The sequence below is a fragment of the Chaetodon auriga genome, chromosome 17, assembly GCF_051107435.1.
Source record: "Chaetodon auriga isolate fChaAug3 chromosome 17, fChaAug3.hap1, whole genome shotgun sequence".
NCBI classification, from domain to species: Eukaryota; Metazoa; Chordata; class Actinopteri; order Chaetodontiformes; family Chaetodontidae; genus Chaetodon; species Chaetodon auriga.
The window spans coordinates 22,193,785-22,210,520 of record NC_135090.1 but is presented as its reverse complement, the minus strand read 5'-3'; the positions used below and the strand labels follow the sequence as shown (position 1 = coordinate 22,210,520).

The following is a 16,736-nucleotide window of genomic DNA, read 5'->3' as shown; positions in this document are numbered from 1 at the left end:
CACCTGGTTATGGTTGGCAGGAGACGGGGTTTGAACGGTGGTCAGACGCTTTGACTTCCTCCTGTAGAGGTTTTGCGGCGCCGTCACGTCGTTTGTCGTTCGTCAGACATAAACACGTGAACATTTTGCCGTTTCAGGCATCTGAACAATCGTTCAGTGCTGTTGTTTTTCTGGTGAGGACAGGCTCTCTGAGAGCAGGCCAAAGGCGTCCCCGAGCCAGACCTTCTGTTTGAATTTATCGTTTTTTGTCGGAAAGTCTGTGTTCAGTCACAAGTCGGGACGTCCTGATGAGATTTTGAGCCTTTTTTGGGAAGAGCGCAGCGGCACATGCAGTGCATACGTAGACTACAGTGAGTCTACGTTAAATAAGACTTAAAGCCTCAAGAACTAACAAAATGAAGTAAATATTAAAGTCCTGATGCAGGAAACCTGTGAAGTCTCACACGGTGTCGGGGTCTTCTTACATGTCTGGTCATGTCATGTGACCAGGTTCCATAATGTGATCTGACCACTGGCAGAACGCGAGCAGCGATTCAGAAAGAGGGAGGAGGTCACTGCTATCTCCACGCCGCGGTGACATAACTCCCAGTCACTGTGTTGACATTAGGAACAAGACTCCCGGGGTGTGTCACCTGGACTGAATTGTTTCTGGTGTGTGTGTGTGTGTGTGTGTTTTCACTGGTGTTCTTGCACACTCATGTGAAGGTGCACGTGCCTGACTGTGTGTGTGTGTGTGTAGAGGCGAGTCCAAGCCTGCCTGGGTGTGCGGTGTGTGCGTGGACGTGCATGTGTGTCTCTCAGTGAGACTAAAACCAGATGTTACAGATGCTGCAAAGTGAGATAAAAATAATCTGAAACGATCACGTGAGCAGAATTAAAACCGCTTGTGGCAAAAAGACTTTAAGAAAAGATATTTTTATTCAACACTAATTAACTTACTTCTAAAACTATAAATAAAATATATGATGACAATTACATAAACAATTAAAGCTATTTAAAAAATCAGGTGTGTGTATTCTTGCATGCCTATAAGTGAGTACGGCTCTAAAACTGGAAATGAATCAACTATTTCGGTTTAAAGTTTAAACGTTTGTTCATATGTTTCTGTTTCACATCAATATATTGACAGAATTCAATAGTTTTGCATTTTTGACTGTTTGTAGGACAAAACAAGCTACCTGAAAATGCCATTTTGGACTCTGTGAAAGCACACAGATCAATGAAAAGCCTAATCGACAGATCAATCAATACTGAAAGTCAGCGCTGGCCACAGCCCTGAGGGAGTGTGGATGAAACGCGTCGCGGCCAGCGTTTCCTCCGGATTGTTGTTTGCTCATATAATTGAAGGAAAAGCTCACAGTTGGCCAAATACTCGCTGCTGTTGTGAAGGAAGGATCGGATGTGTTTAAGATAGAGAGGAAGAAGCCAAACATGGCAGCAGAGTCACGGCCGTGTTTACGTTACAGGGAGGGGAGCCGTCTTTATGTAACACACTTCCTACATCACATTCCACGTCTGTATTGTATTTCCACTCGGTGTTTTTTCTGTCTGGCACAAACAGCTGCTGGCAGAGCTCACAGTTCATCCCCGTGTCGTCCACTCAGAGGACAGAAACAAACTGTACAGGAAATGAAACGCTGCTCTGACTCTTTATCTGATTACTACTGCTGATGGTAGTACTAATACTGAGACTACTACTGCTGCTCTTACATAATACTGACTAGTGGAACTCATCCTGACCGTGAACGCAGCACATCAGTACTGCACACTGAATCCTCGACAGATATTTACACGTATTTTATTGTCTGTTTAAATCAGTGAATCTTGAATTTTGCAGTACTTATTTTTTCATTTATGTACCAAAATACAAAGATTACTACTACTTCTATTTGCAGTGTCAGTACTATGATTACTGATTGTACACTTCGTACTCCCACTGCTGCTTTTAGTTTGACTAAAACTGCTTGTACTGCTGTTAATACAGCTGTTGAGACTACAAATAGTACTGATTCTTCTTTTACTTCTCTCTGTCCTGCTGCTGAAAGTACTGCACTGCCAGCATGCTTACCACAAGTACTACTACTACTGCTTTAAATGCTATTACTCCTGCTACCAATGCTAGTACTGCTACTGTTGGGACTACTGTCAAGACTACTAATTGATCTCGTACAACTGCTAATTCTACTACCACTGCTATTAGTACTGTTATCACTGCTACAGTAATTACTAACAGTAATGAAAGTACTAATAGGATTTGCAGTATTAGCTGCAACAACCACCATCAGTACCACTGTTACTGGTACTACTGCTAGTACTACTACTCCTGCTGTTCATACCACTGCCAAGGCTACTACTACTACTACTGTTGAGGGTACTGATATACTACTACCACTTCTACTATTAGTGCTGTTAGTGCTACTGCGACTAAAAGTACTAACAGCAGTAGATCTAGTACTGTTAATACAATACTATGCCAACCACAACTACTAGTGCTACTCACTAATACTGCTGTCAGTGCTACTACTGCAACTACTGCAGTACTGTTACTGCTCTTGTGATTAATAGTACTGTAAGTGCTACTGTTATTACTGCAACTGTATGATTGTACCATGAGACCACCATTAGTAGTAATACTAATAAATTTAGTGTACTGCTACTGCTGCTGTTACCAGAACTGCTGGTCTTGCTATTTGCTGATAGCTCCCATTACTGTTAGCGTTGTTAGCACTGTTAGTACTACTACTACTACTACTGATGCTGGGCCCTTTAGTTTTTGTGATATTTGAATATTTGTGTGAAATATTCCTCCTCAGACTCTTCAGAGCTGATTGCACTAAGCAGAGCGTGAGTCAATCTGTTTTCCCACAATTCAACATTGAAGTCAGATGACACCAGCCATCATGTAACGGTGCCCATTATGCTGCGTTTGATGACTAAATGTTACAGTGTGTCATCGTGTTTGTTCTGCCATTGTTGCACTGTTGTGTTCTATATTTGAAAGTTAAGGAAAACATCCAATTGGCAGTCCTAAATTTAACGGTAACGTGTCTTCTTGAGCAGGGAAGTAAAAAGTTATTATAACTGTCACAAACTGAAATGTGCTGTCACAGTGAAGCACGAGACAAAGACCTTCAGATTCAAAGCTACTGAGTCAGAAATTGCAGCTTCAATGTAGTAAAAATTGATGAAAACTCACTCGGTGAAAGAAATGGACTTTAAAACCCAACAAAAAGTACAAATACACAAAAATCTTCTCAATTACAATAATTATAACAGAAGTTAAGTGTTAGCGCTGTCCTGGTATAATTAGCATAATTACCATTGTCCTACTAATTGCATTGTTTCCCTTTATTAAATCAGAACCCACTGAAACAGGAAAAGGTTTCAGTGGATTTAAAAGGAAAAGCTGCAGAGCTGGAGGATGAGGATGATGATGATGATGATGATGATGATGATGATGATGATGATGATGAGGAGGAGTCTGAAGTTCAGTCTATATTTGGAGCCTTTCATGCTATAATTACTTCCGTTTCACCTGCTTCGCCCACTCCCACTTAAGTTTTCGGGTTCCTACATTTCCCACAATGCCTCTGTGCGACCCCCAGAAAGCCGCAGTGAGTTTGTTGGTTTTGTGTGTAGGCGGATCAAGTGAAAGCATCGTTCGATCAAGCGAGCGATTAGTCAAGAGGAAGAGTTGCTCACCTGACTCTCAAACCTCAACCTGTCTATTTTCTGCCTCCGTGGGCGTCTCAGCCCACTGCAGCCGATTCCTCCCTGCATGCTTTGTGAACGCTGGAGCAAAATGGCGGCTCCAGAGAGAAGCTGTTTGATTGAGAAGGACGCAAACCGAACCCAAACTATTCCCTCGCTTTCCGGTTTTCTTCTATCAAACTGTTGGACCTTGAAAAGACGTTAAAAAAAGTTTCCGAAAGAGGACGGGAAAAGTTCTCGAGGCTTTAAAGTTCCCGTACCACCCAGCTTCATCAGTATGCCTCCGCTCACTCCAACTGAGGATCAACTCTTCACATCCTCAGGCGAATCCTGTGATGGAGATTTTAGATGATACAGCAGCCGTTTAAAAATGAAGCATTTCAACCAGGAATTCTTGACAAGAATATGAATAAGAAATGAAGGCTCTAATTCTAAACTTTGCAGTCCTTGAATTTCACCAAACGAGACCTTCAAAGACCTTGAAAAGTCTTGAGGACGACAAAGTTTTAATGGAGGAAGTTAAGTGCTGCAGTTCTGGTGGAAACACTGGGTTTAGTGAGATGTTTTTGGCGCCAAAACGGTCAAAGTTAAATATCATTCCAGCAGAAATTTGAGTATTAGTTGCTTTAATCCAACATTATATACAAAAAGGCTTTCAGATGAATTTGCAGACTCACTGTAACCTGATGGACAGAGAGACAGGGAGAAGCAGAGATGGACAGGCAGAGCGACAGGCGGAAAGAGAAAAACACATAATCTCAACTAAATTAATGGAAGCAGCGAGTGAATCTGAGAGTCAGCGGCTGCTTCGTCCAAATGGCTCCCGCTCACAGACAGGAAATGAAGCCAGGCGAAGCCGCGCTTGGCGGCTGTTTACCCGGCAGCAGCGGGAGCCGTGCTCTTGGATCAGTCTCAACTTTTTGCCCAAAATGGTTGTTATTAGGACGGGGCTTTGGACAGACTTATCCAGGATCAGCCCCGTCCAGCTGCCAGAGAGTCAGATCAAACCGTCATCTGATGGAGTCGCTGCTTCGCGGACGAACAGATGGACCAGAGGATGTATAGACGGATAAAGAGGGATATATGGAACATTGCATTATGGGAGATTCATGATGGTTTTATGGATAAACGTGCACAGTTTGTACGTAGTGTGCCATCTTTTATCCCATCAGCAACTTTATTTTGAAGTCCTTTGGTGGTTTGATCCATAAAATGCAAACGCAAACATCCAACCATCAGTCCAAAAATCCAAATTTATGATTATGTAAAGAGAGAAAAGCAGCAAATCCTCACAGTGGCAACGTTGGAAATGAGCACGTGTTGCTTGGCAAAGGCCTTAAAGCTGCATTATCAGATATTTCTGGCCACTTGGGGGCAACGTTAACAAGCTGCCAGCATAACACTGACGTATCAGCTCAGCATCGCAGCTCTCCTTTTAACTCTGTTTTTGGTCTCTACCAACTCCTGAGGGACACGTCTGCTCCACTGTGCTCACCGGCAGCTAGCAGCTAGCTCGGTAGCTGACCAGTAAGAGCAACATCCCGTGAGTGTTTGGAGCCGTTTAGAAGAGGAATCAGCTTTTGACTCTTCTGCCACAACGTCAGCCTCTGCAGGGCGACAGGTCGCCAAGACCGGCCAATCATCGAGCCGCTGTATTTGTGAGTCCATGTGACTTTTGTTTACAAGCTCTGGTTTGATTGCAAGTGGGAGCCCAAAATAACCAAATGCACACAAAAAGTCAACTTTTCCACTCTGGCTTGGACCAAAGTAAAACCGACTATAAAGGATAATAACTGTACAGCAGGATGGTGCATTCATGGCACACTGGAGCTTCTGTAAATCCAAGCTCTGAGCTGGGGGTGGATAGAAGCAGGGAATATAGATCTGACTTTATGTGGTTTCTCAAAAAGAAAAATGTACAAATTGTGTCAAAGTGTCGGTGAGCATCAGTTTCTTTAGCTTGTTGAGGACTTTCATAAGCAGATCAAAATCACTGAGGAGTCAAGCTCTTTTTCTCTCCCACTTTTTAGGATTTAATGTAAACACAATCATGAGATTTTATCTCAGTTTGACACGAGTTTGAACTCTAAACCCTCCATTCACTCAGTTCCACACTGTTGTGCTAACGCTGCACGCTCACTGTGCAGTCAAGTGTTTTCAGCTGGATTTCAGGGGGAACTCTGGGGTATTTCAACCACCGACTTCCCCTCAAATGCTTCACCCCTCGCCTGCTTCAGAGCGTCAGTCGGACCTTGCAGGGCCTGTGGAGGGTTTGGCTCTGGTATTGCGGTTGACGTGCATAATGAAATGACTGGCAGCTCGCAGCAGCACTCGAGTAGGAAATCGGTGTCAGTCATGCTGCTCTGAGTGACATTTCCAAGTTTACAAAACGCTCCGGCTGCTCCGAGTCCCGCCTGCCTGAGGGCATTCTTCAGCTTCTGTGATTTGATGCTGGAAAAATTAAAATTAAATTACGTCACTCATGCTGAATCTTTCAGAATCCGTCATGAACGAGAGGGATTTTGGAAGCATTTGTCAAAAAGCCAACATCAGTTCCTTTCATCGTTGCCGGTAAAAATAACTTACAAGTCAAATTATGGTCTGTAAACATGTTTCATTTGCTCAAGTATCTGAAATCTTTCCACTACTGTTTCAGCCGGTATTGGTCACCAGCTCGGCAGTTATTTATAATCTGTGGCTCAGAGCCCGGAGCTCCAAAAAAGCGTCTTACAAATGCTGCCACAACAGAGTTCAGACTGGTACTGGATGATTGCTCAACTAACACTTGTATTCCAGAGAGGAAACGTTTGGAAAAAATCAAGTTTTGTCGATTTTTTTCCAGGCATCAGAAATGGAAATTGAACGAGAACGTCTGAGCTTGTGTGGAGATATGACTGAAAATAGAGCCGCTGTTCATGGCTCCATAGTGTTGCATTCAGGAAAGAAAAGCAGCACTAATGCAGAATAGCTTGAGGGTAAAAGCATCCAGGGGACTTTTACATTCACTGCTGCACAATTTACGAGCAGCATTCAGGAATAACTTGAACTGATGCGGCTCGAAGCTAAACTTAATGTTGCATCACAACATCATGTTTTCTTTTTTACTTCCTGGTGCTGTGATGTTTATTTCATTTTATTTCCGCAGCATTGGTTTATAGCACCAGTAAAACCTGCTGGAGTCCAACTGGGGATAAAAAAAACCAGCTCTAACACAATCTGTTGTCTTTCATTTGAGCATTATTAAATGTAAACGGGCATAAGATCTGATCTCTGGTCAGATTTCTCTAATTTCCTTGCTGTGCTTCAGATGTGATCGTTCTGTTTCTGTATTCAGTGGTACGAGCTGATTTTCCCGCATGAGGCACCATAAGGGGTTAAACACAAGCCTGATCTTTGCTGCCTCTTGTAAATCCAGCATCATGTGAACCTGCTGCCCTGCTCCACGTTTCTGGCTCGATCCCGCCACCTGGTGGTGGATCTGTGTCACTGCTGCCAGCTGCAGAAGATGCTGTTTGTTTGAAGAGATTTAAGAATATGAAGCCTTACAGAGCTCACATCTCATTAAACATGCAAGAAACAAAGAAGAAAGAAGAACTGAGTGGAGTTCATGGAGAGACAGACATGCTCACACCCCCCCTCCCCCATTTTGAGTTCAATTTGAACACAATGTCCGCTGTCTATAGAGTAATCCTCTTTATAGTCAACTCATCTCAGTGGGTCAGTCTTAGCGAGAGTGTGCAGCACATGTGACTCTGCAGCCAGCGGCCTGCGGATGAGTTCAATACCAAACCCTCATCCCACGACAGGCTTTGACCTGGACACCAAAAACAGAGAAGGTGTCTGTCAGCAGCTGTGTTTTTAATTTTTATAGCTTTTCTTTGCATGTGCCGTCATAGAATTGATCTAAATCAGGTTCTTTTCGTGCCCTAAAATAAAAAGAAATGCTGCTTTTACTACACCTAATGTAAATAATAATATTAGACAAGGTATGACCACAGGTGCATTTAAACATGACGTGTGAATAACAAACGTTAAGTTAAATCTGGACCTGACGTCCACTGGGTTCAGCGTTCAGTGTCAGTCTGCCTGTAATCACTAGACAGAAGTATTTTAAAGTAATTAGCTTCAGTAGCTTAAATCAATAAATATTTGAGATTTTTTTTTTTTTTTTTTACAAGATCAAGTCCCACATCATCAGATCCTCATCATCTTTAGCATGTTAGCGTTTAGCTCGGCCGCCGCTCTCTGACATGTGACCGTCCTCAGCGAGGGCAGATGGGCTCTAATCTGCAGATGGAAGTAGATGGTGATGAGACACCTAAACGAGTAATTAAAGCCAGTCCTGCTGACTCTGTGTTTTTGCATCTGCACGGACCATCGAGCAGATCATACGTCACGGGAAACGTATACACAAATAACCAGCAGTCAAGCCCAACCTCTAAAGCAGCCTGCATGGAGAGAGCAGAGTTCAAGTTCAAAGCAGCTTTACTCCACTTAAATACATCCACAGTAACTTAAAGCTCCTTCATGCAGCTCCTGCTCCAGACAACACAATCACAGTAATCTGCTCTGTGAACTCGACCTGTGAGCAGCAATATGTCTCACCAGGGTTGTTCCATTTTTCTAAATTCTCATCATGTTTCCAAATATAAGTTATGGTGGCGCAGGAAAAACAAGAGTCAGACAGCTGCTTTATGGGTTTGTTAACGAGCACAACAGCCTGCAGGTTAAAGAAGAGCTCGTTCTGCCCCAGCTGCTGAACTCTGCATAGTCGGGGTTTAATTTAACAAGCAACTCATGTTTATCTTAATATGCTGCCTTCCGCTGGATGTACATCAGCTTGTCTGCTTACAGACACAGTGTAAAAGCATTGACGTTTGTAGCTTTTACATGAAGATGCACTTTAGAGGGACCTTTCTGGACTCACAGTTGTAAAACATTGCAGCAGGCTTGTGTCCAGGCTCCGTCCCTCCTTCACTTCAATGTAAAGTTCTCTTGGCCTCCAGAAGAGCTTAAGCTTCGGGCACTTCGTTGCTGCTTCAGTACAACCAAACAGCGATAGTTAGCTGAACTGGTATCAAGCTAAATGTCTAATCACCAAACCAGATCAGACTGATTTGGTAAAAACTGAAGGTTGTGGAACATCTGAGAATCACTTTGTGTGTTTCAAACTGAGTCATCCTCTCTCTCTTCATCCCTCCCAGGTGGTCAGGCGGTGCCTCAGGACCCCTCACCCTCTTCTACTTGCCCTCCCGGACCTCCTGGACCTCCGGCGGGGGCCAACGGCAGCAGCGACATCATGGTGAACTTTGACCCCGACCCGGCGGACCTGGCTCTGTCCAGCGTGCCGGGCCAGGAGGCGTTTGACCCGCGGCGGCACCGCTTTTCCGAGGAGGAGCTGAAACCGCAGCCGATGATCAAGAAGGCGCGCAAAATGCTGGTCCCCAATGAGCAGAAGGTACTACATCTCCCACAAGTCTTTGCTTTCCTGTACATCAGAGTCTGACTAGTTTCATGTGATTTATTTTACCAAAATACAACCATGCAAACTGCAAACCAGCCACCCAGTAATTAAACAGGTTCGCTTTTCTGCGATTTTGCAGGATTTATGGTTTGCTGAAGGCGAACGCAGCCTCATGTGGATATTATTAAAAATTTAAAATCTGATGCTCACTCGTATTGATGAGAGCCCTAAAATATTTTGAGTATTTTCAGTTTAATGCACAGCGGGATCTAATCAATGGCTTTTCATCATTCAGCGCAGAGCAGCTGCAGCTCCTGAGGCGTTTGTAATTCATGGAGAGATGAAGACGCTCATCTTGTTGCGCTCAGTTGCAGCCAGTTTTATAAATCACTTGCACGCAGGTTTTGGTTTCAGATTGTGCCGCAGCTCCTCATAATTGAGATATCAGAGTCAAAGATTTAATACCAAAGCGATGATCGGTGCTTTGAGATTAGTGTAAGAGTGTAATGACTTTTCTGATGAGTTTAACGGTGGACTGATGTTAACTTTGCCAGATGTAAACAGATGCCGTGAAACGCTCTCTGTGGAAACACTATGAACCGTTTGGGCTTGTCGTGGTTTCACAGGCATAAATCTTTCAGATAGAGATCTTGAACAAGGTTTTACTTTCAGTTTGGACCTCTGTTTTGCGCTCGAGGTCCAAAAGTTCAGAACAACAATCTCAGCGGTTCCCAGCCTTCCCCTCATGAGACCCTCATCTGCCAGCAAATTTCTTTCATGCCCCAGAAAACCAAGTTGCAGACTTGTGAGAGGCTGCAGGGTGTTTATGTCTGCAGTGCCGAGTATTTATTCATTCATCTGAGCAGCTGAGCACAGCAAGCTCCATTAAGAACCAAGACTTATTAATAGTGTTTTCACGTGAGTCCTTGTTATCCTCAGTCTCACCTTGCAGTCCCATCCTAGATGTTGCACAATGGAAGTTATTGTATGTTAAGCCAAGTTTAAGCATCACAGGCTTGATACACATACAGACCATTTGACTGCTGGAAAGTCCTGCTGTCTTTCCTTTAACTTGTCTGTTTGTGAGCTTTAACATTGTTGACAGCTAACATGTACTTAAAGCAATAAAACATGAGCAGGTGTTCCAAAATAAGAGCATAACTGATGAGTCTTATAGTCGACATGAGAATATCTTGGAGCATATTATTGCTCTTATAGCAAGGCCACCAACTACAGGCAAAAAGAGGTCGCATGATGATGAAATAACAATAAATTGTAGCGTTGACTCATGTTTATGGTGGAAAAAAGCACCAAAACATCAGTAGAAATGTTCAGATTTAGGCAGGCAGGTGAGGTCAGTCAGCAAAGAACAAAGCACTAGATGAGCTAAAGAGACGTGTTACCAAACTTTTGAGGAGAACCAGGTTTTCATCCTGGCTGGTGATTCGTGGACGAGCTGCAGCTGTGGTGGCTGATTGGCACGAGGTTCAGGTGTAGGTGAGCCATGAGGAGGAGCCTGAAACACACAAAGATAGACACAAGGAGAGGACTCACACAAAGGGACAGGGGAAAACAAAGGGAAACACAAGGAACAAAAATAAGGCAAATGCTTCTGTTCTTGTTTGTGTTTGCTGCTAGCGCGGTTAGCTCTTTAACCATGTCACACTTCACTGTATTTGTGAGCAACGTAAGCAACTGGCAGCAACAATGTCTCCTGAAAAAAACAAATCTTTTGGCTACAGAAGCATTATCGCTAGCGATGAATCTAAATAGAATCTATATTAGCATTAAGATAATTAATGCTAGCTACGCATTTTGTGTTTAAGCGGCTAACAAACAGCTACAGATGGAACATGAAGGAAATAGCTCATCTGGCTACATTTGGTGTGACTACAAAATTAGCTTTGGGGCTAACCATCTTGGTATAATGTGTTAGCATGGTAGATTAACATAGGTTCTCCCGCTCTTTGCATCTCTGCTAGCCAATCAGAAATGAGTATTTTCCATGGCTGTGGTATAAAATGATGTTGTTTTGTCTTTTTGTTCAGTGGCTCTTTCAGGCCAGTTCACTGTCGTGGTTTTCGTGTTCTGTAGTTCCAACTATTGAGCTGTTGCCACCTTTCCTCCTTCCCTCATTCCTTTCCTTCCATCCTTCCTCTCTCACCACATAACTGACCCTTCTCATTCCGCTCTCTCCCTTTTTTTTCTCTCCTCTCCCCTCTTTCCTCCCCACACACCCCAACATACCACACTGCCGCGGATGACAGGATGAGAAGTACTGGAGCCGGCGCGTCAAGAACAACGAGGCGGCGAAGCGCTCGCGGGACGCCAGGCGGCTGAAGGAGAACCAGATCTCGGTGCGTGCCGCCTTCCTGGAGCGGGAGAACGCCGCCCTTCGCCAGGAGGTGGCCGACATGCGGAAAGAGCTGGGCCGCTGCAGGAACATCATCAACAAGTACGAGAGTCGACACGGAGACTTGTGAGGCGAAGGAGGAGGAAGAAGATGAAGGAGGAAGGGGCGGGAGGGGAGGAGGGAACGAGAAAAGGGTACAAGGCAACCCAACAACAGCAGCACTTTAGTTGAAGTGGCGAGGGGGAAGGCCGACGTAGATCTGCAGTAAGCGCTGTGTGACACCGGGCGCAAACACGAAAGCGCGTGTTAGCGAGCGCGCTGTGCTTCAGATGTCACGACAGGAAAGCACAGCGACGCCATTTTTTTTTTTTTGTTTTCCAGTTTGACTCTCTTTGTACATGCTGCTTCGTTGAATCCACGCAACGTACTGTATCACCCCGTGTTACCTCGGCAGCTCCCGTCGCCCTCGGTGCTGTGCTTACGGCCGGTGTCGCACGGCGTTTTTGCAGGTAGTGCGTTCCGGCCGCTGCTCCAGCCAGTTCAAACAGGGTGTTGAATTCACATTATGCCAGTGAAATCTCACTTTTTAAGCTCAAGGCACGGATTCAAGCCAGGAGAGGTCAGATGTGTAATTTTTTTCTATAAATAGGACAAAAAACATGTATATTTTTGAACTGGGCAGGAAGGCAAGACTAGTCCAGCAAAGAGGAGGAGGAGGAGGAGGAGGAAGGGGTGCAGGGTTTTCGTCCATAACGCAAAGAGATTTTGACATAGGATTATTGTATATTTTTCTATTAGCAGAGATAGTCAGGAGGAGGATTTTGGAGATAATCTTTTGTATATTTTATATATGGGGCGGGGAGGGGCTGTTAGCTGGACAGTCACTGGGCCACACGAAGCGCTTTTCCTCCCAGCTGTTTATCGCTAAACAACAAATAATCTATTTTCGATTTCACGGAGCTGGTTGGATGGAGCTGGAGGCGTAACAGAGAATGTATCACGGTTGAATCAGGTATTTCACACGGTGCGAGGCGAGGCCAGGTATCTTAGTAACGATTGTTTTCGGCATGGAGGGCGTTAGGAGGAAGACGGTGAAACAGAAATTGTATAGTTTTAGCAAATTTTTGTGTTCGTTTGTTTTCTTTGTGGGCTCGTTCAAGCACTTGATTCGTTATCTTCTATTTGATTCCGTGTCTGACTTTGAAATAATCGCAGGGCTTTTACTTTTGAAGGTGAAGGAGAAAGAGAGAGAGCAAAACAGGAAGTAATTAGCCGTCAGAGCAGCTGGACGCCAGCAGATGTTTGAAAATGAATAAGGTGGAGGGTTTCGCTGCCGGGTTCGCGCTCAGTTTGGCGACTCGCTCACACACACACACACACACACACACTGAGACACACAATTTGTTAACAATAACACGACTCGGTTGCAGTCTTTCTCTCTCTATTTGTCCAGGAAGTGCAAAAATGAAATACTAACTGGTTTAGGGTTGATTTGCCCAGTGACTGAAACCTTCAGCATGCAGACACACACACAAACACACACACACGGACACACACAGTCCTCACCCAGGTTTTAACCCTTATTGTTGTTGTTGATGTTGTTATGGACTTCTATGGTGCTGATCTGATCTGATCCTTCACCTGACGCACACACACACACACAAACACTGACAAGAATCACAGGCACACACCTGCAAACGTACACAAAAACCACTTCCACCATCTCAAACACAGTACTGAACTGCCTATACCCTTTCTTTGTCTTTTATTCCTTCTTTTTAGTTTATTTCTTCTTTCTTTTGTTGCATATTGTATCGATAAATCGTATATAGATTTACACACAAACACTTGTCTATACCTCTCCTTCAAACTTTACCCAATGAGAAACGAGAAATGCACCCTACTGCTACTGTACCATACAACTGTACTATTGAATATTAAACTATTCTCTCACTAGATATATATGTATATGATATATGCTTGAATTATGTGATTATAGTTGTAATATGGAATATATTACAAAGAAACCCATCTGAATCATTTTGTCAGTTTTTTTCTCAGGTGTTTTTGTCTGAGGTATTAAATACACGTATTAAAAAAAACACACAAAAAGTCTTTGATTCGATTAGAGAATTTGTTGTTTCCTTTGCTTTGTTTTTTTGGGGGGGCGGGGGGTGTTCCTGTTTTGCAAAGCATTTCAGAGCTGTTGGGTTTTGTTGGTATACTTCTGTTGTACCCCGGTTTATTACTAACTCACCATGGGACACAAACGTTCCTCCTCTGACCAACTGACCGTTTGCTAAACCCCGCTCCACTAGTTACTGTCGCTGCTTCGCGTTTGAGAGCTTCACGTAAACCATGACAGGTCTTACTCTTAAAACAATGGGTCCATATGTCAGACAAGCAGCTTCTTAGGTGTAGGCCAGCTGGCAGACTTTATTCGCTGTCTAACTCGTAACTCTATTATCACTCCTTCACGTCTGCCTACAGAATAAACGTGATCATTTAGTAGTAAGTTAAACAGAAAGTGGGGCCTACAGGCCATCTATAGACTGCTTCTTCTGCTCCGTTGTGCGAGTTGAGTGCACTATGAACTGAGGTGTAGTGCTATTTGTTTAAGTACTGCGGCGTACCCGATGCACGTGTATGCACATGATTACGTTGTGACTTATTTTGTAGGTTATGTAAGTTTACACACATTAGTCAGCTGTAAATGAAATACAAATGAAGCTGCATTCAAAACATCCTTTTCAGAGGAAAAGTTTCAGTGTAGGCAAAAAACGTTGCTAAGCTAGCTTTCATTTCCTGCAGGTGTCGGATGCAGCACAGCTGGCTGAGTCTGAGTCAAACTGGCTGCTTTGTTTGTCTTGTTTTTCTGCAAATGCATCACAAATAAATAAAGAAACCAACAGAAGAGTGAATGATGAAGGACGTTTTGCTCCCTTTCACCTTTACTAGTTGATGTTAGCGAGCTATAGAAAAGCTGGAGAAAACAACTCAATTCATCGTGCCCCTGTAAGGCTACTGGCAGCAACCTTTAAGGTGGAATGTTTTCTTGCATGTTATCCAATGCATGAGTTGATGTCACGAATCAATCAACACACCATAAATGTCAACACGACAACTTTGACCATTCCATTTGTTTTTCGTTGTTTTGTTCTTTCTTTGGCTCTTTTGCATGTCGAACACTGTAGTTGAAAAATGTACATGAATTGAAATGAAATGGCTTCTTTCACTTGCAGATTATACTAGCTATAGCTAGCTAACTAACATAAACTCAGCGCGATCTGTAACATTAAAAACTCAACTGAAGACTGAAAATGAGAAACTTGCAAAAGGGTCTTAGACATGCATTTGGTGGCTACAAGCATTGTATTATGCAAATGCACTATAATGCTGCATAATGATACAGAAATGGCTGAGGAAAACTACCGCAGGTCGCAGCTAGCTAGCTAATTAAGCTAAAATCCTAGGAAAATGCTGTTTCCAGTTGACTCGTTTTAAAACAAGATGTCTCTTAAAGGAAGTGGAACAGTATTCTTCTTGAATTGCAGCCGTTTGTGAATATTTGAACGTTTTTTTTTTTCCTTTACATAACGAAAGGCTTAGCATGAGAACAAATCCACAAATTTGGCAAAGCTACGAGACATGATTCAATATAGAGCAGGATAGAGCTGCTAATGGCTAACAGCATCTTAAACTGATATAACATTAGTAGCATTGGAGACTGGTGCTACCATCGCTTCTAATAGACCCTAATAATGGAGTTAGCTAATGATATGCTAACTCCTGGCCTTGGCAGTAACAATAGGCTATGTCTTTTTTAGCTAGCCATGTCTGCTAATGCTCCAGCAGGCAACCACGCAGTTCAATCCATTCCTTACACTTTTACGTTTTCGGTTTTGGAAAGAAGATTAAAAAAAAAAAAAAAGATATGACTCTCCAAACTTACAAAATGCAGATTATTGCTTTTACGACAGTCACCTCTCCACTGAGACACCCAAAGCTTGGCAGACCTGCTGTGTCAGTCATGTTTGCTCAGCTGTCATTGGACAGTCGCTCTTTGGGGGAGGGGTTTAGTGAACGGTTCATTTAGAGCAGTCCTGTCTTCACATGTCAAGCAAACCTTTTTTTAAAAAGAAGCTAAAGTTCTAGCTAACTGCTCTTTAGCCACAGATGCTAATATTAGAATTGCTGTTGCTTTTGTTGTTGATGCGCTTAAAATTTTCTTTTCACTCCTTTGATGCAACAGCTTGTTTTCTTCTGGGGAAGATGTGAACTGATTCTCACGTACGTCCCCTTTTGATTCCCAACTTTCACCTTGTTTCCCATGAGCCTGTTTGCTGTCGGCACCATCCACAGAGACTGAAGTGAACCCCAGGTGTATTGTGGGAGCTGTAGTTATATCCTTGATATATATATATATATATATTTTCCTTTTTCTTGTCTTTTTTGGTTATTTTTGGGAATATGTTTAAACCTGAGACACAAACTTTTGAATTTAAATCCCTGGAAGAAAAGTTTCAGAGCTTCTTTTGTTTCCATCCGTTGATGGAAGAAGAAAGCCATGTGTTTTTTTTCTTTTTGATACCTGGGATTTTTCAATCTCTTCACAGATGTTTCAGAAACTTTTTGACAGTGCTATTTTTCTATGTAACTGTGTTGTTGAGCGTGTTACAACTTTTTCTGGTGGGCGTACAAGGCCTGCTTTTCACGTGGTGGCAATGATCGCTGCTGTATGATAAAACAGCATTGCGGGTAATATTGACAACAATACTAATGATGATGACAATAATGTACACAGCCATGTTTTTTCTCCCTTAGTTTTGTGGACTCTTAGCTAACTTCTCCATGTTGTGACTGACTGTTATGAACTACAAGTCCCATGAGCGCAACACTACCCCGACTCCTCACCAGTATTGTGCGCTGTCCACAGGGACGATGGCATATGTGGTCTGGCTTTTTTCCCTCCAAACACCAATAAAGGCTTATCCTTACTCACTGACAGAGCTTTTCTGGTGTCTTGCTGTGTGATCTGAAAGTACAAACCAAGCGCCAACCACCTCACTTCTGAAAATGTCAGTACCTGCACCTGGCCACTAGAGGCTGGATCTGTGGAAAGCATGACAGAAAGATGCACACAAAGAGCATCAACAACACAAGTAAAACAATAAAAAAAATGATAAGACTAGAATTTAGATTCTCACT

At 43.2% G+C, this 16,736-nt stretch overlaps 1 protein-coding gene across 1 annotated transcript in view; it reads left to right on the top strand.

Annotated features, from left to right (window-relative positions):
• Window positions 1-15,444, top strand: part of dbpa (D site albumin promoter binding protein a) — a 30,209-nt gene extending 14,765 nt beyond the window's left edge. Inside the window, exons 4-5 of the mRNA XM_076754275.1 lie at window positions 8,916-9,169; window positions 11,443-15,444. Of these exons, the coding sequence (XP_076610390.1) occupies window positions 8,916-9,169; window positions 11,443-11,658 (470 nt within the window). The 3' untranslated portion in view covers window positions 11,659-15,444. The remainder of the gene's footprint in view (window positions 1-8,915; window positions 9,170-11,442) is intronic.
• The last annotated feature ends 1,292 nt before the right edge of the window (window positions 15,445-16,736 follow it).